The 26,776-nt window shown below is 44.2% G+C and overlaps 1 protein-coding gene across 8 annotated transcripts in view; it reads right to left on the reverse strand.

The window, feature by feature from the left end:
* Nucleotides 1-258: 258 nt before the first annotated feature.
* Nucleotides 259-26,776, reverse strand: part of tp63 (tumor protein p63) — a 33,577-nt gene continuing 7,059 nt past the window's right edge. Inside the window, exons 1-12 of one of the 8 annotated variants that reach the window (XM_029000300.1) lie at nt 20,442-20,628; nt 15,067-15,324; nt 7,514-7,700; nt 7,323-7,438; nt 7,109-7,218; nt 6,894-7,018; nt 6,624-6,706; nt 6,383-6,507; nt 3,006-3,148; nt 2,501-2,651; nt 1,797-1,890; nt 1,255-1,551 (exon numbers count right to left, since the gene is read on the reverse strand). In XM_029000300.1, the coding sequence (XP_028856133.1) occupies nt 1,255-1,551; nt 1,797-1,890; nt 2,501-2,651; nt 3,006-3,148; nt 6,383-6,507; nt 6,624-6,706; nt 6,894-7,018; nt 7,109-7,218; nt 7,323-7,438; nt 7,514-7,700; nt 15,067-15,324; nt 20,442-20,483 (1,731 nt within the window). In that variant the 5' untranslated portion in view covers nt 20,484-20,628. Of the gene's footprint in view, nt 1,552-1,796; nt 1,891-2,500; nt 2,652-3,005; nt 3,215-6,382; nt 6,508-6,623; nt 6,707-6,881; nt 7,019-7,108; nt 7,219-7,322; nt 7,439-7,513; nt 7,701-15,066; nt 15,325-20,441; nt 20,629-26,776 lie in introns of those variants that run through there. The other 7 variants (XM_029000298.1, XM_029000299.1, XM_029000297.1 and 4 more) reach the window with 7 other exon arrangements.

The following is a 26,776-nucleotide window of genomic DNA, read 5'->3' on the forward strand; positions in this document are numbered from 1 at the left end:
TATCACTAAATGCACAAATAATTTGGTTCTCAGTCTGTGGTACTCTGGCCCATTCTAGTGATTCATTTTTATATTCACAGATACTGTGCCTTTAAATGGTAAACTATTTAAATTCGAAGGTGGACCCCAACAACATCTAATTCAACACAAGCTTGTCTGCAAGTCTTCATATCTGCGTACATGTCAACTCCAAGGTTGATAAAATGACTTGCTACAGCCATCGCATCTGCTCATCCATTCTGAAAATAACAACAACAATAAAAGCTAATATTTTATTTTTTGGTTGATATCAAAATAAGTACATCGCAAAATATTTACATGAGCAGACAAGAGAGCCAAGAATAACTAGACCCACAGTGAAATGTTAAGAATCTGTACACTGAATTGTGCCAGGCACATAATCAAACGGAGCACATTTTAAAAACTCAAGCTTTACCAAACGGGCTATAAAAAAGTCCCACCATTTTGCTTGCTCTGTGGGAAAATACAGAGAACCAAACACATCTGTTATACTGTTGCCATTGGAGTCAATACTTCTTACTTGGAGTTACAGTTCACACAATAGAAACAAAATTGTGTATTACAGCGAACACAATAAAAACCCAAAAATTGCAACATACAGTAACAAGTATAAAGCTACATCAAATTACAATGTAATTTCAGTTTCATTATAAATCGCTTGCCTGACTTAAACTCTGACAGCATCATTACTATGTCAGAGGAACACTTGCAAATATGAACAGCACAATGTGCACCTTGAAATGTATACAATCAAGACCAGCAAATGCCAGTATAAAAAAAAAAAAAAAAAACTGAAAATGACAACAAACATAAACATGCTTGAACACTAGTAACATAAAGGTTTCTCTTTCATAGATCAAAATATACTTTTTGTGCTATGGCAAAACTTACAAAAAGCCTCCCTCCCCCCTCCCCGTCATGTTTTCAGCTTTAGATCAAGCACCGAGCACAATGAACACTATTGGCTTAAAAGCTATAATAAACAAACACATTTCAGCATTTCTTAAGTGCTCTGTCTCAAGAAAGAAAGCGTCTTTTGTTCCAAGTGTACTGAATGAAGCTTTTACAGAGGTAACAATGGAAAAACAAACTAATACAATTATGGAAAATAAGTGCATATTTATGCTTGCTCTTTATATAAAACATTTCAGATGTGGTTAAAAAAAAGGAAATTAATTGTTTTTAATGCAGGGTCACAATGGGAGAAATTGCCTAGACTGAGCAACTGAGCATTCACTCCCCCTCCTCCTTGATGCGCTGCTGCTTATTGCGTCGTGAGTCGAGGTCGAATGAGAAGTCGGTCCAGTCATCGCGGGGCGGGAAGGAGATGGTCTGGCGCAGGGTGAAGCGGACGGCGTCGATGACGCGCTCACCACGGGCCTCGGACGAGCCTACGCTCACAGTGGACGCCCCACTGGAAGTGCGCAGGATGTGGGGAGGGGGCGAGAACTCCATGGTCTGCCGATGCTCCATGATACCCTTCCAAATAATGTGCTGGAAATCTGTTGGGATCTTCAGCCGGGATAAATCCTGCCAACAGAGGAATGCAATATGCATTTATTATCTATTCACTTGACTTCTTTCTTGCTTAATCTCATAACACTGGACAATTGAAACTTAACACATCCTAACACATCCTATTTTTGTACGAATTTTACTGTGCTTGGGTGACATGTAGGGTGACACGATTGGCTGTGCAGACTGTAGGGCGCTCAAGCCTGGGCTGTATTCACTGGACCAAATCTCACACAGACTGGAAATGCACTCAGCCTCACCTCAATGTTGTAGTTCTCAATCTGGTAGATGTTGGTCAGGCCTTGAGCAGTGAAGTAGTCCAAGCAGGCCGAGCAGCCCAGCCGCAACAGAAAGCTGCAACGGTCAACGTGAATGGGGATGTCAATAAAAAAATCACTACAAGCCCTGACTCTGACCATACAACCCCGCTCAATAGCAAGGCAGCACCCTTCAACACATTAAATTTACAGGAGACACTCAGGGTTCAGTGTCTTGCTCAGGGACACAATGGTAGTAAGTGGGGTTCGAACCTGTTACTCTGTGGTCTTCTGGTTCATAGGCGAGTGTCTAGCACACTAGGCTACGACTATGCAGCGGCCCAAATTCAGCAAGACCACATCATGCACTGCAGCTACCTTCATCGCAAGAGCTAGCTTCCATGCAACTGTTGGACTTTGAATGGTCTGGAGCTCTGCACATCACTCATTACATATTTTGCCTTTTCAAGCCACCAGAAGCATCTAATGGCATGTGTGTGACGGAAACGGAGTGAGTGAATAGGACAGTCCCATTTTGTTCAGAACCAGGAACCCATTTCACATCAGTGCCCAGCACAGCTTTAGCATCAGGAAACCACACTCTATGTATCTATGCATCTGAGAACATCTTCTGGAGTCTTTAGTAGCAGAACCACTAGAACTCAGACAATATAGATAAATATGTAGACATTAGCGGCGCTATGTACCTGGAGATACTGCTGTCCACAGGGTATGGAGGCGGAGGTGTGCAGTGAGAGGAAGCCACCATGGGAAGCTGAGACTGGAGGGCGTGGCTGGGGCTCAGGGGGCTCATGTCGGTGTTCATACCAGTAAGGTGGGCAGACATAAGGGGTGTCACTGTGGAAGAGCACAGAATAGAGGTCACACTCGACTCAGCAAAGAAATGACAGACGCAAAGCGGTCGGAACACACAGGTCAGACAGACAGGCCCGTGAGCCATTTTGGCGAGGGAAGGAAGGGGATCAGGTTCACGCCAAAACAGGAAGCTGCCCGTCGACGACAGACTAGAGGACTTGAGGCCACACGTGCCCAGACACGAACACACTTAAACACTCTGTCACCCCGCTCTCGCCACGTCTCCCTTTCGGTACGTCTCAGTGTGTAACAGAACAATGGTGAAAGGGAAAAAGTGTCTGGCCAGTGACAGGACGTGGAGCGAAAGGGGGGGGGGGACAAAGGGCGCACACTTACTGTCAGTCAGTCCCGCGGGCACGCTGACTGGGGTGAGAGTGTTGCGCTGCTGGGGGTTGATGAGTTGGCTGACGGAGGGCAGTTTGTTCTTGCTCTGGGGAGGGGAGCTGGATCCATAGGTTGGTTGAGAAGGTATGGGGCTCCTGGGGCAGAAAGATGGAGATGGAGGAGGATACTGCCTGTAAGTCTGATCGGCCGAAAAATCCCATCTTAAACAACAGACAAGGCCCTCGGTTAGTAGGACCCCAAACTTGCCCACATCATGATTGTGTGTAGTGTGCTGTAAACTGATACTTGGGCTGTATTTTAACAGAACTAAGACTCATAGACTTGTTTGCCAATTTATTAGAAATTAAGTAAATTAAGTAATTAAAAAATAACAAGAAGTGGATATTAGCAAGCAATCCTTCCAGGTATGATCTAAGAATCCATAATGTGTACTTGATTTGAGAGATTATAATTTTAGAAAAAAAATTAAATATTAGTCTTAGCACAAATAAAATACAGCCATTTAGGTCAGCCCTGTATAGTACATTTAAATTACATAATTATTACACCATAAAAAGTAGAAAAGACATCATTAATACATCAGCCTGATTTAACTGAATACAACTGATACTGAATTTCTACTAATGCATATACTTGTGAAATTAAAACTTTTTTTTTGTATTTGTATTTGTAAAACAAAACATCATTCAACTTATTCAGCTATATGTTATATTCACATAATTAAACAGACATTAATGTTTGTGTTCCTTCAGATAAAATGTGAGAAAAAAGGTCACAATAAAGGAAACAGAACAGGGACAGAAAAAAGGAAGTCAAGTAGCAGAAAGATATTTATTGAAAAAACAGACAAAAGTGCAAGAGCCTCGATTCAGAAACAAACAACCACACTCATATTTCTTCGTTCCCACTACTAACGAACATAACGGGTTTCATTTCCCTAATGAAACTTCGGGAGAAAAGTGGATCTCAAGTAGATCTCAAGAACAAACAAACTGTCCTGCAGTAACATTAAACTCCATGTCCAGCATTAATGTAAAATTAATATACTTCTGTTATCCCCAACTAACTCAACAGGAAATGGCTTGAGTCCAGCTCCATAAACAAGGATGGCAGAAAAAAAAAAAAAAAAACATGAGTACTTGGTTCCTGATCAACTCCTGCTGCCCAGACTAGACTGAGAAGCAATGGAAGCAGCCCAGTGGGTCTCTGTCGAGTGTGCAACGTAGGTTTGTGCAATACCAGCATGTTTCTCTATCACTTTCGCCATATTCCTGACGTACAATCGAAGCTACATTTCAGCTGTAAAGCAGCAATCTGTGAGCTTTATACAAATAACAGTGTCTGTATAACATCTGATTTAAAAAAAAGTAGAGGGTAAATGTCTATCATGCAAATCGTCATGTTATTTATAACTATAGCTCATGAAAAGACCCTGCAAGAAGACACACGGTCTCTGAAACTGTGATGAGATTCCATAAAATACCGATATTTATCTGAAGCGTTGTTCGTTATCTGTTAACATTGCTGTGCTGCGGAGGAGGGAACAGCTATAAGAAGCCAGAACCCAGTAGGAAAGAAGAAAGGAAACAATTAGGATGTGGAAGAGGAGGTGGAGAGATGAACGTAGGCCGGGGCCGGAGTTAGAACAGGAATGTGAGTCTGGATGGGCTTTCAGAATGTGCTGCAGCGACTCTCCTGCCCGCCGAGAGGCTCCATCAGCTCAGGACGCAGACGGGCTTTTAGCAGACTGCAGCGGCAACCCATCGAGAGAGACAGGGAAGAGAGAAAGACAGAGGAAAAGTGCTTATAGTGATGCACCACCAGTAAAACCAGAACCAAAGAAAAGTGGAAAAGCAGAAAAGAAAGAACAAACCAGACAGACTTTGAATTGAACAGAACCAGGGGAGAATGGGCCACCTGGATAACATTGTTTGTTACTATGAGTGAGAACAATTAAGATTAAAATGGTATACACTATATATAATTTATTTGATATAAGCAATGTCCTACACAAATTTTTATACTACAAATAGTTAAAAAAAATAACGTTTGGTTCTTGCAGTAACAAAGAACCACCAGCAGGAGGCACTACTCTGTAACTTCAATAAGGAGAAAGGGGGGAATGAGATGAGAGCCTCTCCCTTGAGTAGAAAATAACATAAATCAATAAAAACCAGCAGCTTTTTTATTGAAGGCAGCAAGAGCTTTTATTTTTTTTTAAGAGAAACCTGTGAAGGTTAGAGGTACAGAGGATGAAAATGGAAACAAAGACAGGGAGAGAATGAAGGAGCAGTGTGGCCAAGATGAGGAACTCTAAAGAAGCACTTCTTCATTCAGAATTGCACACATTAGTTTATTGTGCTGCCAAAGTTAAGGTTCCATGAGAAGAACAGCCCTCCAGAGTCAGTGGCCACCTGGCTCTTCTCTCACCCAGTCATTTTCACACACTTTGACCCCTGCAGTCGTAAAATATCCCTCGCCTGGATCCTGCTACCCCCACCCGAAAAAATACAGAGCCCATACCAGTCATCTACGTAGGCGTGGCCAGCTTTGGCGGCTTTGCGAAAGCGCTACAAGAAATGAGCACTTCCAAGCCCGGCATTCAGCGTGAATGGAAGCATTACCTCACTGCGGGGCATCTGTCAGTTCGTTAATGAGAAACGCTAACACAAGCAGTAATTATCATAGGGCGTTTAAGCACACGATTCAAAAGCTGTAATTTGCACGTCCCTCTGTGATGTTGTGAGAGGCTGGAGCTCTGGGGGAGGATGGTGCAAACCAGGCCCCGCCATCTACAGAGCTGCTCCACCTGTCTAATGAGGCCAAGCGGAGAGACGTTGTAACCATAATGCACACGATTGGCTAAAGTCCCGAAGGAGCGGGTCAGACGCAACAAAAGCCCGTTTTGTGCAAGTTACACGCTTTGGCGTGGCGCAAGCGTGTGAGGTAAACGTAAGTCGTTGTTGACTAAACGTTTGGTATTACCAAGCCGTGCGTGGCATAATTAAAAAAAAAAAAATCACGTTTCAAAGTCAAGAAAGTCATGCTGAAAGGAGTCTTACTCACACGAGCCTAACCACATCAGCAATTCCATGCTTTGTACAAGCAACAGTGTTCAATAGGAATTAAAAAAAGATGTCAGGGTCGACCTTTCTTCGCATATGTCTTTGTCTTCGCATTCTTTCCCTTCTAAATGGCTAATAAGGTCAAATCCAGTACAAACAGCAGCATGCAAAGCAACAGCCAGCAGACAAGAGCAAGCAGAGGGTGAAGTTGGCCTTCTAGCGAGGCACGGTGTGGTGATGCGATGGGGCTACGCCCTCTCCTTCTATCTCTAGCTTCTCGACGTTTTACTGCATGCTACTCACTGTTTCTGCAGGAGGGACTGTTGCTGCTGCCTGTATGTCTCAATAGTGTGCTGAGGCAGAAATTGCATGAGCTCCAGAGACTCTTTGATTTTCACCAAAATCTCATAGATTTCACGGCCTTTAATCTGTGAAGGAGAAAGGGAGGGCAGGGAGCATGAGTGGGAGCAGTCTGAGTGGCCACTTGACGTACGCGTGATGGCCGCGTTCAAGAGAAAAGACCGAGCGTCTCCGGTCGACTCACAGGCAGACAAAAAACCTCTTCGTCTGTGGATCTTCTCTTCTTGCCGCAGGACATCTGGGTGCTGTGGGGCATCTGCCGGAAAGCTGCATGTGGAGGGGGGGGGGAACACTGTCAGCACCAGCTCAGAACCAACAGAGGGCGCTGTCGGCAAGCAGAAGGCCCGGGGCGGCATGCAAGCGCGCGTGACTGTGTGAGTGTGTGTGTGTGTGTGTGTGCGCGGTCACAGCAGCCCCTCCACCAGCCCCCAGCTTTACTTACGGCGCTTCGTACCCTCATTACTCTTTGTACCATCCGAAACATGCTGCTTGCGGATGCTGTCCTCGTCCGCTTTGCGGTCCCGGCCAGGACAGGCACAGATCCTTGCCTCAAAGCACCGCCTGCCCAACACCTGACCACTGGAGGGAGAGACAGTGACAGAGAGGCAGAAAAACTTTAACTAAATTGAATCTGGCAGAGAGGGTACATCTGTCGAAAGATGGACATACTCTCTTGTTTCTAAGGTGACGATGATCAGAATGGGACGTCTGTTCATCCCTCCCACACAGCTGGAGTTGCACATAAAGTTGTACAGGATGGTTGTGAATTCTGTGCCCACCTGTCAGAAAAAAAGACGAGTACCCCGGTATTGAATCGTTTCTAAAGACGGTCAGTTAAAAAAAAAAAAAAAAAAAACGTGTACAGAACCGGCTGGTCACGCACCTGAGGGGGCTCGTATGGCACTAGCACACTCTGACGGCCTGTTATGGAGTCCTCCACATACTGGGCGTGGCTGTTCCCCTCTACTCGAATAAGATGGCTGGGAGGGGCGATTTGACCTTCAACAAACAAACATTATATAAATATATATATATATTGGCGCGGTTCTGACAATGTGGGCCCAGTTTACTGACCATCATTGAACTCGCGGCTCAGCTCGTGATTGGGGCAGCGCTTGACCACCTCAGTCACGTGCTCGGCTTTCTTGTAGACGGGCATCGCCCGTATCACTGCACCCTGCGGTGGGTTGGTGAGGACCTTGATCTGAATTGGACAGGTTTTGGCAATCTGGCAGTACAGTTTCTTCAGGTCCGTTGAATACTGCACAGAGAGAGAGAGAGAGAGAGAGAGAGAGAGAGAGAAAGGGAGACAGGAAACATTAGAAAGCAGTAATGAAATGAAAGCAGTAAAATCTGTTTTTATTGAAAGTGGTATAGACTAGATATTTTATAAGAGAAATAAGATGTGTTAGACTAGGATTACGAGGGACTCGCTCTAACTACCTCTAATTATGTTGCCCTTTACATTTGTAGTTCATAAGCATTAATTTTCACATTCTCGTACTCCAAAGGCAAGAGGCAAAAAAAAGAACTAAAGTAAATAGAAAAACTTTTAGGTAAACACTTTTACAAACCCATGTTGTCATCACTGATATTTTTTTTAATAAACCACAATCAGTACAAACACCCATTTAAAGTCATACATTGGTATGGTGGAGACTGAGGTTAACCAGTGGAATAGCTGGCAGGAGAGGAGAGGAGCGGTTTCCAGAAATGCAGACATTGGAATTCACTTCTTTTAAACATTGAATAAAGTTTTCTTTATATGTTCCACGTACTATTGTTCAGGATGAATCTCACTGTGCGACACTAAAGAAGAGGTCCCTGAAAAATGCATTGTCCTAATGGTACTTGGGAATGTTGTGGAATGTCTTGAGTTTAGGTGTCACTGTTAAACAAGACAGAATCCCTTCATTTCGTACAGTATGACCAACCAAAACTCACAAACTGAACGTTTACTTGCCGGTGTAGGGGCCAAAGGTTAGAGCTCAGGAATCTTGAGTCAAATGTTCCTGGCTCACATTTTCTACACCAGCTGGCTCGTGACGGAAGGCCTTCTGATTAAACCTCAGCCCTGTGATTAAGGGAGTGACGGGAGGGACACACCTACGCCGTGTCTGCAGGCCACCTCTTCAACTGCACTTCTGAGCCCTTACACACATGTTGTCATCATGATATCATACAAGTGTGGCCGTGACATGATGGAAACATGGAGCCGTTCCTCAAGCTGCTTTTCGTCCCAGCACGAGTACGCAGCAGTTCCAGAACCAACTCGACGTAGCCAGTGAGCATCCCTGACCACACGAGCCATTTGGCCCCGCCCACCCGCCACTAGCCGCACTACGTTTCTCAATAGCCATGCGTCACCAGTTACTCAGTCACAGAGGCTGCTGGGAAACCCTGACTGTGGACAATGCATGTGAAATGATTCACTGGTGTACAGCGCAGCTGAGCTGCGCAAACAACCGTTTCAACAGATCTCGCTATGTTGCTGTCGAAAAAGAAAAGAAGAGCATCGAGCGGGAAGGAAAAGCTTTCCTGTCAGTTCCATTTGTAAAGAAGAAAAAGAGAGATTTTGAGAACGACGCCTGGAGTGCTTTTCTAGAACAATGGCACATTAAATTCCATCTCTATTAACTTTTGATTTGAAGTGTTCCAATGAAAGGAGCCCAACCCAGCACCTGCTTCTGCTGGATATTACACAAGTTTGGCAGAAGATATGTGCCCCCTCTGCACTCCCTGTTTCTTTTATCAGAATAACACACACACACACACACACACAAAGTAGAGCTCTTCAATAGCATTTGTGGCTATTATACCAGACGTTCTCCTATGTTTCTCTCTCTCTCTCTCTCTCTCTCTATATATATATATATATACACACACACACACACACGCACACACACACACATACAAATATATATTCTTTGGGCAATATTTTAACAACCATACACACATTTGCCAACGTCACATGAAGCCAACACAGAGGCTTCGCTTTAACTCACCAAACATCCTGTTTGAGTGTCAGGAATATTGTTCTGCTTTGCATAACGGCATGGAAATACAGCCAGTGTTTTTGAGGCTAAAACAGGGATTTATTTTTTCGATCATGACACTTCTCAGAACCGCCAGTGTGGGTCTCATTTGTACCATCACGTCATCTCTGTTCAGACCACTTCCTCCTTCAAATGATCAATATTTCTGCACAGTGATATACGTATCAGGTAGAGGGTCTGCACGGAGCTGAAGGAAGTACATTTTTGCCAGGAAGATGATTGAAGTGTTTTGAAGATGAAATGAAAGCACTTAAAAGTATAAAGGTCTGCAATAGAAAAAAAAGTAAGATGAATATCTGTAATTGCCGCCGTTGCTTCCAATCTGATATGCCTGTGAACGCTGCTGTCATTCAGCTAAATAAGCTGCGGCAGGGTCGGCGTGAGAGAGAGGGAGGGGTAGAAAGATACATGTGTCGCACAGTCAGATCTCTGCAACTTTTTTAACCCCTCGAACCCCCCTGGCTGTGGGTTCCATGTGTGCAAAAGCAAGAAGTGGTTAATGATAAAGAAGGAGTAATCATGGAGCTGATTCGTGGAGTGACGAGGGGCGAAGTAAATGTGAAAAAGATATTCGACCTCGACGCAGACGAGCACATTCCACCCCTGCTGCCTTGTCAATAAAGCTCTGGGTGGGATTCAGACACGCAGCCAAAGTGCAATGTCAAGACGTTCTGTGTTTAATCGCGGCAGAGAAACGCGCTGAGAAAACACAGTAAATCAAAACACACTCCCAGAAGCACCAATCCCAGCCCTGCAGCAACAGATTTTGGACGGGGGAGATGTGCGTGTGTGCGCGCTCTTGTGTGCTCACCGCCGCGCTTTGCTATGGGCCGCTGACAGAAGTGCACCGGCGCGGCTTACGTCGGGCCCTGGGTGGGGGACCCCGCGGCTGACGGATGGGATCTCGGCCCTTTCTCTCTGTGCGGGGTCAGCGCGTGCTGGCGCGCAATTAAGAGCCCATTCACCGTCCACAATGCGACTCACGCAGCCGGGGCGGCCAAAGAAAATAGAGGGGCCGCTGCGTTCGCCGCGCAGGCCCCGAAGGCCAGGATGGCGTACTTTTTCCAGTGGGCGGGATTGCTCTTTATGGCACTGAAACAGCCGGTGTAAACGGTGCGATTCGCCCTAATTCAACGAATAGGAAAGAACGTGCTCTTTGTGAGTGTTTTGATTATTTCAAACGAAGACAGGAACATCCGGTATGTTTCAATCTATATAATTACCGCACACACGTACGTACGTACGTATGCTCACCAAATACACACCCACTCTATAAAACTACGCAGCTGTGATGCAGCTCAAATAATATAGTTGTGCTGCTAATATGTTGTAAATGTTAAAAGAAATGGAAACATTATAAGATGACATAGACCTCACTCATGCATATCCTGAACGAACTATTTGATTATATATATATACATATATACGTATATATGCACAAATACATTGACACCAACACACACACACACACACACAAGCCTGGCCCTGCGTGTCGGGGCAGGCCGGCAGCTGTAGCGCTTGCTTTCGCCTGACAGTGGCTGCGGGCGCATGCAGCGTTCGTGTCCCGACAACTCCAGACTCTTGCGCGGCGCACTGCGGCGCCTCCAGTCTTGTCTCCTTCATACCTGACATGTAGCATCATGCCTGCAGCTTCACCTCAGCCTGCTTTCATTGGACAGAAATGTGTTTTTTTTATCCTCCCGATGCCAAAGAGAAGGAAATGAGAAAGAAAGAAAAAAAAAAACCTGCTTGGATGAAGGCGAGAACAAAAATTAAGCCGAAGACTGACAATTTATTTATTTTCTTCTTCACAATTTATGTTTCTCATATGCTGCGGACTAAGATAAACTCTGTATTAAAGTAAAAGGGACCTTGGGCTGTGCCACTTCCTCAAACATTAGTGTCACAATTGTTGCAGCTGTCAGATGAACGGGGACAGCGGTCGCCCAGAGTGTGGAGTTCATGAAAAGAATGCCCAAAGTTCTGATGTGTCAGGTTATGCAAGCACCTGTGATGGGACAGGGCACCTCAAAACGCTGCGTGTCAGTCAGGGTCACTACTCTCATTTTCTTCCAGCACTCGTAGCTGCCGTCCTCTGGTTTCCTGCTGCGGTTTAATGCCCTGTGATTAAATGATATGGTTGGGGAACGTGATCTCTCCCCTGGAAGAAGGACCGGCTTTTCTGTAATTACGCGGATTTCCCCTCGCCTCTTGAACGGTCGCCCTGAGCAGTGCTAAATTATACCCCCCCACCCCACCTCCTCCGCTGTTTTTCACCGCCCCGTTTTTCGCGTTTATAAATTCTAACGTGGCCTCACAATGGACTGCTTTACATCGACGTGGTCGCTTCGCTTCGCATCCAGGACCAGGCATTTAATGCACCCCACCCCGATAGCCAGCGTTGATGAATAACCATGGCACAGCATGAATGACAAGATCAGGCTTTGAGTCACGTAGAGTTAGCCGGAGATTAGGACCTTGTCTGGTAGTGACAGACTGATCGCTCCTCTTTGAATCTGATGTGCTCCTTTTCTCATGCTCTAATGCTGACAACACTACAAAGAACAGATAATCTTTTTTTTTTTTTTTTTTTTAAAGGAGGTGGTGGTGGAGGTGGGCCTTGTGGTCCCTTAAAAGAAGTGGCTTAAAATCAAAGCTCCTCCAGGCTCCATTCCTGGGAAATCACTTCCCTATCACCAAAATCTTTTCAAACCTGATTTTAATGTACGTGTGCGCGCACTGGAAAAGATATCCTTTCCCCTACTTTTTCCCCACACATTGCAGGTTTCGAAGGCTTGTATGACAAAGTCAGACGAGTCTCGACAGGCCACTTGACACAAACAAGTCTCGGCTCCATCTCGTGAGGCGTGGGACGGGCCTGCAGATGTTCCGGGGCAAGCCGCGTCTTGCCGCCTTTCGCTGGAACACTTGTCTGTTTTTTGGTTGGTTGTGGAGACCCTCCTCCCTTCCTCCGTCCCTCCCTCTCTCCTTTGGTTCTCCCTCCTGCTTGGGCTCATGCTAAAGAAGCAGAGACAGGGTTCGGCTTAGCCACGCTCAGGGTGGAGGCACGTGTTGCATATGGATATATTCCAATTCCAACCTCCGCCCCAGGGCTCTCCCCCTGTCACACTTCCTTTGAATCCAGTGAATCTGAGATGGTGTCAACAGAGTCCCAAAGCCAAACAAAAGCCACAGAGCGTTGGCTTCCATTGTGCTGTTAATAATGAGCTCTGTGTGTATGGCTCACTGTTACATCAACACACACACACACACACACACACATCGGGTCAGGCACCAGCGGTGGTGATGCGTCCATAGACTAACACGGAGAAACAACAAAGAGAAGAAATGAAAGCGAGGCAGATTGAATCACAGATGTGGAGGGGGGTGGGTGAGAGGTTTCTGGGAAACACTGATGCACATTTGTCTCTGTGTGTGTGTGTGTGTGCAAACGGAGCATAAAACAGGAAGAGGATAAGGTGTGTGTCGGGGATTAGGTGTGTCTGCGGCCGAGCGCAGTCATCACAACCACTGAGCACAAAGTGTCCTGATGCTCGGGGGAGGGGGCAGAAAACCCACCGCACTTAAAACGCTGGGCATTAGCAGCCCATGTGGGCTGGGAAAGAACGCAGCCATGACAACGTCAGAGACGGTCGAGGGCGGGGGACCTTCGTTTCAAAAAGCGGGGTCATCTACGAAAAATATCCACTGGTTACCGTAACCCAAATCCAGTCAGGGAAGGACGATGCTCCGAACGGAATTCTGTCTAAACCTGTGTGGCATGGTGTGAGTGTAAAAGTGTTTTTTTGGAGAGAGATTCAGGGTAACGCAACCTTTTTGGGGCGTGCCTGTCTCACACCCATTGCACTTCCCTTCAGCACAATGGTGAATCTGACAGACACCTTTGTTTCGTTTTTTTTTTTTTTTTTCATCTGTGGACGTGAGTTGGATGACAGAGGCTGCTGTGGGAATCAGGTAAATGTCACTATCCCACACTGCCATCGAGTTACCAGGAGAGGTGTTCTCCCGCAACGTCACAATTCATGCATCAAGCCCCAAGGTTCCTTTACGCCGCGTCTTGCCAAATTCAAGGTTGATCGATTGCTTTTTGGTAAATAGCTAACAAAACCTTTGCCCATATTAAAACAATTCTCCCCATGCCCCCCTACAATTGAGCAATATTTACATTGTAAATGCACGGAAACGTACAACTGATAGAACTCAACATTCGAAAACATTGGACGGGATTTTCTGCAAATCGACCGTCTCCATCTGCAGGCGAAATCGGTATTAGCTAGCATTAATAGAGCCGGCCGCTGGGGTGCGCTTCGCGTCGGTTAGCCCCCGGTGTGCAACCTGCAGAGCAACGTAACATATACTTGCACATGCGCTCACTAGCCTCGCTGGTGGACCTCTGCGGTGACTGCTGACACTACGATGTAGGCCCGACTTGACGAGCGGGTTTAGCGACTTTATGAAATGATTTGCGGTTGCAGCCCATAAACAAACCAGACCAGACCAACTGACATCTGTGTATAGAGAGCCATAGAGAGCCGTGATTCCTGCTGATTAAGATTTGTCAAAACTCTCATTCGTAATCAAACATATGATAAGTTGCCAGCAGGGGGCAGTATTTGAATTTCTCATAGTAATTCTATTCGTTTTTACGGATTATTCTTTTCTTTTCGGTTTCCGGTTCTGTTTGTTACAGGATTGTCAATTGATTCACTTGAGTAAAAGGACTCATGAAATGATTCTAATAAGTGCATTTTTCTACAATCACATAAGTCTCCCTGAAATACAACAACGCAAAGAGCGCGCTATTTTTCAATTTTTTTCAATTTTTTTTTACCCTGCCAGGTGTGGTCGAGTAATTGAAGGCTTTCATATACATCACAAAAGTGCCGTGAGCATAAATCCCACAGATAAAACAGCTCCTCAGGCTCACTAATCTGCTGAACCTTTATCCCAACCCCTGTGGGCGTACAGGAGGCCCTGACTGGCAGATCAAGTGCTTTCATAAATCCATCCCTTTTTCTCGGCACAGAGATGAAGGCCTGCTTCTTATCAGACTCACAGAGAACCTCATGTTTCAGCCTCAGTGGGCCTTGAATAAGCTACTTAATTAAGTTTATCTATCCTGTAAAAATATGTACCTCGCATGATGTTGATGCGTTGGTGGGATACTGGTGTTGTTGGTAGAGGTGCATCAGGTCCATCAGCGGTTTGGTAGAGCAGCTGTTCACCAGCCAACTGGTGCAAACATTGACGCTATACGGCCTGTCTGAGACTAGGTCATCCCAGGTTCCACGAAATAGTCTTTTTCACTCAAAATGGTCTTCTTCACATGCTTCAAATAAATGTTCCAGAACAAGTGGATCTCTTGTTATGGGACATTTAATTAGTCCTAACACTCAAGTAAGTTCATGGAACACCTTCCTTTTTTGTTTCTTTTCACAGGAATTATGGGGTTTGTGACTTTGGGGGTAAGGTGGCTATTACCACACAAATAAGTCTTTTTTTCTATCCATTTAAGTGACCACTCCAGAAGAAAATGGTAGAGCCCCTTACCGTCCAGGTGGCAGATTTGGCTGTGCTGGACTGTTGAAAGGACACATCGAAAGTGTGCGGCCCGGCGTAGTCTGTGTTGGAGGGGATGGCAGGGGACGGGGAGAGGGTCTCGAAGGTGGAGCTGGGCGGAGCGTAGGGTGAAGGGGCCGTCACGTTGTTCTGTGCGTGCTCGTTGTTGTACGGGCTCGTGGAGGTGGAGCCACCATTTTGCATGTTCTGGTCCATGCTATTGAGGAGGCCCAGGTTTGTGTACTGCGACTGTGGAAAACAAAAGAACAGGTGAAGATGAAATGGCTGTCAGTCAAAAAAATTCCCAACCATGTTCTCCAGAACCGGTTTAATAAAACTAACAAATGAGTACAGTGAAGCATGATTTTGGAAAAATTAACACCAAACAGTGTGATATCACATTGTTTCTATGAATGTAAAATGCCGTTTGAGGTTTAGAGTCACTTTTTGTCCTCTAGCTGATGCCTAATTGCAGCACCTCCAGGGCTGCTTAAAAGGTTAATGTCTTCCTGACTTTGTTTGTACAGAACACTGGGATGTAATACAAGCTTTCAGGCAACCCAGGGTCATTCATTTACATTTCACTTCTTTTTCTTAACACTGCTGCAGACCTGCTCCTTTGTGTGGCCTTTCAAGAGAACATAATTGGTATACTTTTTTATTTGTGGTGAAGTGACAGCAAAGGTCGAGCTTTAAAAAGGAGGAATGTCAGAGATTAGCAAAACAATGTAAGGTGCAAGATGTTTAATAAATGTACTTTTCATAGCTGCAAAAGACTGTGTACTATTGCGATTTATTTATTACATAAAAGATGGTGTGCTACGTATTTAATGAAATATACTAGATTGCTTGATTGCTCAAGCCACAGCAGGCTAATCCTGATTTGTCAAAATGATAAATTGAAATTAAATATACAAATGTGTATGTCATACAGCTCAGATACAAATATATAGATATTTTTCAGATGTTTTGTTACATATAATATTATAATGTTAGTGCATCCATATAAAAAAAAAAGATTTTTCATGTGTGGTGCTTGCAAAAGATCCATGTCTTCAAGACCTGAGCCGCTAAACTGTTGGCACAGCACCTCCGTGGACATTTTGAGTAAACAGAAAGTAACAGAAGCCCTGCTAAATGAAGCATTCTCCACGGTCCACTTGCATTCCTGAAAATGACACCCACTACCCCAAACAACAGAGAAGTGAAGACATCGATCCCTTCATAGTGGCGAAACAAGTTTTCCCATTCTCCCACTAAAAGTAGCCTTATCTGAATGAATCATTTATAAAATGCTATTTCCTTCAAACAGACACTGTATTATGTATGCATGTGTGTATTCATATTAGTTTACCTTATTATTTCTATGTGAATTTCATTGCATTTTATGTTATATTTGAGTTTAATGACATAGAATATTCCCATTATTTAACCTGAGCAGGATAAACAGTACTGGAGGCGAAGACAACGGCTCTAATAGGAAGCTGAACAATGCTAAAACTGAGCTGAGATAACTCTGAATAAAACTTTACTTTAGCCACTGGGCAGTGCCATTGGTGTTAGGAGGTGAAGCGAGCAGAGCATTGGGAATGTGCTGGAGTGAAGCCAGGCCCTCTTCCTGATCCATTCCTCGGCCGTACTCTCTCCATTCCGTTCCATTAATAAACAGCACATTCCTGGACGAGGTGCCACTGGGCTCTGTGTCTTTCTAGACAGTCATTAATCTCCGCTGGGCCCCTTGTTTATTTCAGGCCTGCTGCTGGCCACAGCTGTCTGGCCCACACCCATGACAGGTGCTGCGTCCGGACCAGGTGATTCTCACCATGGCAGGTTGACCAGAGGGACGCCGCACATATACAGCATCCACCATCTAATACGATTACTGGCCTGGGTACCGATTCACAGATAATGAAAATTAAAAAGCGTAAAGCACACCCGAATCCATCAGAGGTCACCTGTTTCACTGGGGCATACCTTCTCCCAGTGGCACTGGGGCGGGACGATGGAGAGAGAGGGAAGGAGCGACAGGGGTCAGTGTTTGTGTGAGACCCGAGTGTGCTTATCCTCCGGAAACAATGACACCGTCCCCTTAACAGCCTGTCTGCGGGAACAATGCAGCAGGCGGGCAGGTGTAAAGAGACGAGTGTATTGAGCGGAGACACACTGACACAAAAGAGGAGACTCCACTCCAGCCACCCCCTCCAGCCAAGGTCTCAGGCTTTCCAAGGCACACGCTCCCCCACAATGGAGCAATTAGGGGTATAATGGAGCACTTTAGACTGTGTGGAGCAGGCAGTTAGACCATGCACATGATCTGAATGTATGTGTGCTGTCTGAGACGGTAAGATTCAGATCCTAAGTTCAATTAAAAGCAGTGACAAAAGAGAAAAAAATAAATAAATAAAAGATAAAAAAAGAGTCTGTGAAGAAAAATGTGGAGTGACGTAACACATCCAGTGTGGGCGGACTCTTCCCGGATGGATCGACTCACATAAGTGATGATGTAAACGTCTGCTGGTTTGTGGCGTAAGACTGGGCAGCCTTTTGGCAAGGCGGCAGAGTGACGTTTTTTTTTTTGTTTTACAAAAATATGAGTGGGAATCTGATGCACAGCTCAACCATGTAGACAATGACAGGCAGTAATTAAGACAGGCAGCGACAAATAATTACTATAGTGAAGGTGTCTGTGGAGCTCAGCGGTTCTGCTTGGAAAAACCAATATGTTAGGTGTAAAAAGTGAAAGAAATAACATAAAGCAGGTGTGTAATTAATGTAAAATAACATAAAAAAAACAGATAGTTATTGTAATAATAAAACGTCACAGCAGCCATTAAAGACAGAAATACATTCTGTCTTCTGACAGCAGAGGCTCCTGGGACCAGAAGCTGCCTCACTACCAGAGTAGTGAGTCAGAAGATGGACTGGTGTACGTCCTTTAATAAAGCTTAATAAAGGTCACTGTCACTGTCCAAGGGGCTTCTAGCTCGTCTTTGTCTGAGGAACATTCTGCTGACTAGATACAACAGACCTAAATAGGATATGCTGACCTTCAGAGTGATAGCCTGATGATTCCACAGCAGGAATCTTAATTATGCCTAAATGCATATCAGGGATTTTTCGAATACAAACAGCAAGGGGTCATGGGGGTTATTTTCTATACCATTGCATAATTTCAGTTTGGTATCAAATGATTGAAGTATGATGGGTATAACTTTTTTCTGAGAATGTGAAAAAAATCCCCATTTGAGAAGATGAATGTAAAGTGAGTGGATTTTTAGAAAGTGAAACAGCACATATTTGAAATAGAAAAAGAAAAACTATTTTCCATGTCCAGTGAGCTCTTAAGTCAGAGCAGGCCTAGCCTGAGGGCTCAAATATTTGCCATTCCAAACTGCATCCCCTGTCCTGGGTGCTGGAGAGGTGTGAGTGACTGTAATGAGTGACCACAGGGGAAGAAGTATTAAGTGCTCCACAGAAAATGGGTGTGGAGCCAGGTGGGGGCAAGTGAGGGTCTATCTAACTTTATACCTGCTGGGATTGTCAGGGTAGGTGATTGTATCTAAATCAGCACGCCATTAAAGCAATTATGACCCACTCCCCTGCACTTCATAGCAGTAACACAGGCTGCAACTGATGTTCACCACCCCAGTCCTCAGGCATTTGGGGAGACCAGAATCTGCTCCCCCCTCCCACCAAAAAAAAAAAAAAAAGGTTGACCTGACACACCTGCAATTGGCCTGTTATCTGAGACACCACCGTCTAAAAAAACACCTATTGCACGATCCTACACAAATTTTACTCTTTCATGTTTACATTTATTTCGTTGGAAGAAACTTGACATTGTCGGCCACCCCTATGTCTCAGTTTTACAATTCACCCCACAGGCCGACCCCTACCATCCGTACAGGCAGAAGCTGTGAGGAAGCATTCATCAAAGCTATGCGGTTATGGGTGAGTTAACGGAGCGGGCGGTGGGGGGTTTTGGGGGGTAGGGGTGTTTGCGGGGGCCTGACTAGATTTTCACCCTTCGGATCGGCAGCAGCCTTGTACCAAGAAACATGACTCTGGAGTCAGCAGGCTGAACAACAACCTCTCAGCAAAGAATGGAGAGCAAACTTCACGAAGCAGATGAGACTGAGCAGTTTAATACCAACAGTCCCCTCATAGCGCCACAATTTCAGTTCAGGGCAGCCGCCTGCAGAACAGCAGCAAAAGTACAGCGAAATAAGTCCGCTTGAGAAAAAGCAAGACCGTTCATCACAAGCAAATTCGCTCCCCCCAAAAAGTACTCAACATTTCTGAAAATGAAAGAAGTAGCTTGCATTTTTCACAATGGCCTGCTTATCATTTGCATATGTCTATCTTCAGTCCTCTCCAAAAAGTCCCTGATTTTTGTCAACCTTTTAATGGTCATTTTCAGCTGCTGAGACTTATGCCAGAACCACACCTATAATTTTCCCGGGTGTCAACAACAAAATTTTGGTTTCAATTTTTTCCTCCTACATAGCTTTTGCTAACAAAACTTTAAGTGTCTTTTTTTAAACATTGAAATATGTTTTTTTCCCCCTCCATTATAATATATTTGCCATGACAAAATATATTATAATGTTATTTAAAAGTTATTTTAATGATTTTATATGTTAAAGAAGGTCAGCGGATTTGTTCTTGTGAGTGTTATGAGGAGTGAGGATTAGGTTGTGTGCTTGTGTACAGCTGCTTTTGTAACTCTAAGTCAGGAGTAGTTATTAGGCTACACCTTCACATTGACTCAGTACAGTCTGGGATCAGACATAAGAAAAAAAAAAAAAATCAATCGGCGGGAAAACAGCATTAAAGAACTACCAAGGACGTTCCAGATTGTTCCCAATCCTGGACAACGTGCGAACCTAAACTAAAAAAAAAAAACTTGCAATAAATAAATTCAAACGACCAGAAAGTGATGGACAGTGACGGTCGCTAACGTTTAACTCCAGAAACCACCAAAAACAACAAAGAGGGTGGAAAAAATGCAGTGGGATGGTGTTTACATTCCCCCGGTCTCACAGCTTCGGCAAACACATTCAACAGCAGCGATTCGAAAAACAGACTAAAAGCCCAACAATGCCTCCAACACACGGCACATGGGTGTGACTGAAATAAAAGCGAATTCACCTCTGTTTACCTGTATTTGCCAAATACGGCATGGTGGCGAGCGCAATTTGTTTTAAGGGAAATCTTTACGCTTTTTTTTTTTTTTTTTTTTTAGAGACCAGTTGAGACAGTTGAAGCCCTTCTTCCATCTTGCTCCATGGTGTCCTCCAACAATAAGTGCAATGATGTAAATGGTGAGCATCCACTGGACAGGTGGTCTGCCTGGTGGCTCTTACCTCACTGTACGGAGTTGGAGCGTTCGTCTCCAGGTACAACATGTTGGCGCTGATGTTGAGCAGGGTTGCTTCGCTTTGCTCCACCGGCTCCAGGGTTCTTTCACCTGTTTCTTTCCTCTCTTCTGAACTCCACAAGAGTGGTGTGGGCTAAGGGATGCGAAAGAACAGGAAGGGGGCTATTGGAAGCTTAAGTTCTCTATAGGAATTCCAAGGGAATCCATTTATACTAGGGAAAGGGAAGGGAGGGCCAAGAAGCTACCTGTCACACCTGGACACACCCATTTTTTGGGAAGGAGAGTTGCTGCCTATAGCTTCCTTCAGAGACAGGAAAAAAGAGGCTTGGCTATTTTTTTCTGAAAAATGTAGTAATTACTAGATGTGGTGGCCACGGGTTCCTCTGAAATGTTTTCTAACAATTACCCTTCTCAGTGATGCTTATGTCCATACACATATATATTTTATTAATTGAATGCATTGCACAAAGTGTCAAATTAAATAATATTTAAACATTGGAAAACCTAAACATGCTTGAACATACAGTCAAGTCTACCTCCTCCTTAGACTCATTGAAAACGTTTGACTGTCAAAACGTTTGACCCCCCCAAAAAAACAATAGCTTAAATTGACATTTGATTATAATATAATAGTGAAATCAAGTGAGCTTGCCCTATGAAAAACACAAAGTAACAAAGTTCCAGGCCTGTTGTGTTTAAAAAAAAAGACAGAAAGTACTGGGAACGCATCAGTCCTCTCTCCCAGTTATTTGCATACGAATCAACCCACCCTGTTGCTGTCATCTCAACAAGCCTCACAACACCAACCTCATTAGACTCTCCATGAAACAAAGGGCCAGCGGCAGACTGCTCGTACCCATCAGAGATGACTGGTGTAGATCTGTCTGAATGAATGAGGGTACAGATAGGGAGACCTAGTCTCCTTTGTTTATTTTGCATTTATTCTGCCAAGAGGACAAAGCAATGGACAAGAATCAGAGACAAGAAAGCCTCACTTTATTGTTATTATTAATATTATCATTAATTACCCCTAGTGCATGCACTGCACTTGTTGATATTTACTGTTTATAGGTTTTAGTTAGTTTAATATTCATTTATATTAGTGTATGAAGTGAAATTAACAGGATATATGACAGGATAAGAGCAAAGAAAATGTATTTTTACGATATGCTACAAAAACTGATTCCTACTTTAAAATGCACCCACGGCCATAGGTCGTGCGCAGGTTGAAGTGTAAAGAGTTCCGGAGAACCAGACACACAGACACCCCAACACCTAGAATTTCATTTGATGTACAGGTGGCTGAATAGATCACACACACCGTGACTAGTCACTTTGGGTGGGGACACATGTCTTGGTGTCGGGGGAGTAAACCCTATTACCCCTTGTCTCCAGAAGAGAAAACCCTTAGCCTGAGGGCTGGATTGGTGGAGACCACAAAGCTGCGGACTGCGTGATTTGTGTGACTTGAGGCCAGTATGGAGGTCTACCTGGCTGGAGGAGAGGACCAGCCCGGTTCAAGGAAGCTAGCAAGCGCTCTTTCACACCCAAGCCTGCTTTTGAAAAGGACCATTAGGGTAGCCAAACAAACTTCTAATTATGCTGAAACAACACTGGCGGTGCTACTGAATGGTAGTTAGAGCGTTCATTGTTATGTTCTCAGCAGGGAGGCGTTATAGTAGCCTTGCTGTCTACGTGAGATGTCTACATCTGAAGAATTTGGCTAGTTACAAACTATTTCATTTCAGACATTTCAGATATTCCCAGAAATTATTCAATGCACTTTTAGAAAAAGTGTATATCTTGGTTGTCTTTTAAAATGTTAGAAACAGGCTGCACGTGTGACGATCTTGTTCTGCAGTAAAGCTGTTGCCGACAGCCCACCTTACTCTGTGTTCGTTGACACCGGCCATAAGAAGACAAAGGCATAGATCCCTTGACCTGACCCACCCAGTAAACCCAAATTACAGCACTGGTCAGGGGTTGTGGCCAGTTCAGGGAGGGGCTGCTGCACTAATCAGTTATTTTCTGCAGGACAAAGGACCTGATCTGGCAGGCACAATTAAACAGGGGCTTCTGAATCAATCAAGACCTGTCCTGCTGCCATACTGGCTACTGGGCAGTAATTTAAGTGGAGAACTGTTGCAGACCATAGAGTGTGTGATATTCAGCATCCGGCAGCATGTGTTCCCCTTTTCTCTGGACACAAGCCACCTTTGTAGCACTACAGTCAGTTCATTAGTGACGTAATGGTGACAATACCATTTCTCATGGAACACCAGACGATATTTTACAACAAAATGCATTGGCATAAAAAAAAAAAAGGGCCGTCTCTTCTGTAGTGCATTTCTGAGAAAAGGTCTTAGTCTGTGTCACCAGTGTTTTATAGTGTGGCAGAACACCCTCCCCAAAATATACCCCGAATCAAAGCACATTAGGAAAGTGGCGCAATGACGGTTTTGACAAAGCTTGTGTCTCCCATGCGCGGAAGCCATTTTCATGGCCTGCAGGCTTAAGTCCTTGGAGCTTAGTGACATATCATGTGTCAACGACACCTGCACCAAATGCTGAGTGTTTCCGTCGGCAACCAGGTACTTTTCAGCCACCACCTTTCTCTGATAGTGGCCACCAAAGCCACCAAAGTCAGCTGTGTCATGTCACTTGAGAGGAGAAGATGACCTCACAATGGATTTGACTGCTTCTATCCAGAACTCTGCTTTCAGCAATAGACAGATTGAGCAAGAGAGGGAGATGGGACATACAGGAAATAATGCAACCTAAATCAGGCAGAACTGATTAGTTTAACCACACCTTCTCAACAATTAATGGGATGAAGGTGCATGAGCTCATGAAAGGATTTAGCTCTTTGATGATGCCAGAGCCAGGCTGCAGGGCAAGTTGCAGGTGTAGCTGCTACAGATAAAGGCGACAGAAAAGGTGGTGCTACAATTACTAAAACGGCTATGCAGGCTAATGTAAATAACAGAGTGAAAAATTATACATTTATATATGTAAAATGTCATGTGATAAGCATAATATGTCAAATAAAAAAATTCTTTCAGGAGTCTATTAACGTTAATATGACTGAAGCAAGCTAATTACACTGCCTGCTTGTTGCAGAAGAAACAGCTGTAGATTCTCAAAAGCCAAAGCTGAACTTTAAAAAAGTCAACATCTGTGCTGGACGCACGAGGAGCTGCTTTACTACATAATTGCCACTGAGGCCACTTCATCCTGTATTCCCCCTTTTATGGACTTCAGTTGGAGCCGTGAGCTGCTTATTGTATTCTGTTAACCATAAAGTAAATAACAAATGCTGTGAATGTGATTAAATAAAGTGCTTCAAAATTAAACCACATAGCGTATTTTACCATATATTTATATTTGAAATATTTAGTAAGCAAATATAATCAAATTCTATAAATTCTATTCTAAATTCTATATCTATAGTGTGCTTATATATTAATGGCACACAATATACATATATATACTGAAAAAAGTATACAGCAGCTGCAATTTGTTTAATGTGTTTTATCTCAATATATTAGTTTGCTCTTTTAAACTAAGCTGTAGGTTTGTTTGGTCTATTCACATTATAACAAATGAAGTAACTAATTTTATTAAAAATTTGAGCCAGTTTCTTAAAGATTGCTGATTACTTCACACTTATTTATCTCCATAAAAAGGAAAAAAATAGTGGATATTATGCATTTATTGTATTTATTCTTTAAATATTTTTCAATATATTTTTTTATGATCTTCTGTTTTGGCTTATACACTGAATCAGACTTCGTTCAGTCATTCCCCTGCAGTTCAAAAGTGCATTGTCGTTCAGATCCTGGCACACAGTGATTCGACAGTTATCTGAAGAAGCATATTTCCCATCCATGCTAGAGGCCATTTCCCACATACACCAAGCGATGTGCAGCAGGGAAATCAAAAGGCAACTGCCCAACCCACCAAACCCTGTTACACACACACACCTGCAAGCCACAACGTTTCAGCTCAAACAGATGTGCAATAGCTGCAATGTGCAATGTGAAGGATGGTCGTGCATGCGACAGCCCCGTGAGGAAAATGGGGTGAAAAAGTTAAAATTGCAAAAGGCGAAGCATTCTGGTGATCAGAATAAATTGTGTTCTATTCAACACAACTGTTCAGATCTCTTTTAGTGTGGTTGTTGGACAGAGTGGAAAGGGGAGAAGCGGGATGAAGTCTTTGCTTCTTGCATTTTGGAGCACCTCTGCCTTTGCTGGTGGTGCTGCTTGAATTTGCTGCAGGCGAAGAGGTGGGGCTGGTTTCTCTCTGTCCTTTGGCTCCTGCACGGATTTATTTATTTTTTTTATGCGCACTGAGTACTAAAGTATTTAGGGGTGTGAAACGAAAGAGCAAGGTATATGCTTAAAATGGCTTAATTGCCCATAATCACCCTGTGCTGACTCAACCGATAAAAGTAATCTTTAACAAGCCATTCAACGTCAATGCACAATCATCTCCTGCGCCTAGGTCGCCGTCACCTGCTCAACCAGTATTCTTTTAGCTAAGGACTTAAACAAACACGGAATGTGTATTGAGTAAGATAATGCACTCACTTTCTTAATCTAGACATTGTGCACAGCTTTTGCTGATGTGGCCGTCAAGCGTTTGCCACAGGCTTTGAGAGGTGCAGCTGAGATGATTGAGGACAATGGTGGACAATCGGGACAAGCTTGGATGTCTTTTTATACCCTAACAGCCACCCTGAGCATACTCCTCCTCCTGACAGACACCGGTTTGAACCAGCCGAGAGCGCGTCTGCTACAGGGCTCCTTTTATCAGGCTCTGACATCAGCTGTTTAGGGTAGTGGGCTATAACCTTTGTACTACTGCTTTTTCTGGTGCATTCCTTAATGTTATCTGACTCCTTCGGCTTCTCCCAACAACTTCGGTCCCCTCCCTCCCATCTTCAAGGTGGAGAGGTGTAGTGACAGACGAAAGGGAGGGGAGGGAGAGAAGGCCCAGACCTCTCAGTTTTGTGTCAGGTGCTGCACCAAATAGCTACCCTGAAGCTATGAAAAACAAAAACAATGAAGATGATGAAGTAAAAGGAGGAAGAAAAATACCTTTCCAGAAAAAAAAAAGAAAATAAGGTGCTAAAACGTTCCTGCACTGCAACACACTGCAAACCAGCCCCTGTGGCGCAACAAAGAGCTTGCACACTCACATTCTCCGGCAATCAGGGGTGGTGCCAGGGCTTATGAAGGGAAGGGGTGTGTTAGGAGGGCCATGCCCCCAAGCCAGGCCTCTACACCATGGCATGCTCGCTGGTTTGTTATGGTTATTCCGTCTCTTAATGCTGGCGGAGTGCCCTGACCCTTCAAACCTCACGGTTGGCACAGGAGAAAGGTATATAACTACCACGCCCCTGGAGAATGAGAGGTGTGGCTGTGTGTGTGTGTGCGTGAAAGTGGGTGGTGTGTGTGTATATATTTTACAGCATATATGGAAATGTGTGTGTGTGTGTGTGTGTGTGTGCACTGGTGGAGGGCATTAATCACCAGATCAAGAGAAACAGGGTCCCCTGAGGACAGTGTGGAGCAGTTACTCACAGCCTTCCTTCTTTCCTGTCCCCCCCCCCTTTTTTTTTACTGCTGGACAACTGCATTCCTCCACAGGGAGTGGAAGATTCCAGTCCATTCCTCTCGGAGCAGCCCCAGCACTTAAAACTAAAACTTGGCTATAGGGCAGAGCCTGAAATGTCAGACGTTCCACTGCTGCCTGCCATGCATCTCAACTGTAGCTCGTTGATGGACATTGTTCCAGTTTTCTAATATTTATCTCATCTAAATAAGCATTTATAGAATATACTCATGTACTTAATTCATATTTTCATTTATGCTGACAAAAGTTGTAAAAGTTACTCCATAGGCACTATTTTCAACGTGTGGGGCTAAATTTACATAAGCAGATGTACAACAAGAACCGGCTGGTACTGTCTACGCTCTCTACACGTTTTGCTGGTGTTTAATTATTTCTGTCACTAAGAACGCAATCTGAGGCGTTTGTGTTTTTATAAAAGGAGTGGCGTGAAATTGAACGCAATATTTGAGGTTTATGAGATTGTTTATACAATGTTGGTGTGTAGCCCTTAAAGATTCCTTGGAGAAAATCTGTAATAAATGTCAAAACGAAGTGCGAAACTGCAGACTGCAAATCCATTCAGCCGTTATCTGACAAGCTGGAAGCTGTTTTGTACAACTCAGAGGGTGTCGAAGGACGATTTTCCAGAGAATTCAATCTGTGTCAGCGGGGCTATACTGTAACAGTGATGATGCACCATCA

Source organism: Denticeps clupeoides, chromosome 13 (assembly GCF_900700375.1).
Source record: "Denticeps clupeoides chromosome 13, fDenClu1.1, whole genome shotgun sequence".
NCBI lineage: Eukaryota > Metazoa > Chordata > Actinopteri > Clupeiformes > Denticipitidae > Denticeps > Denticeps clupeoides.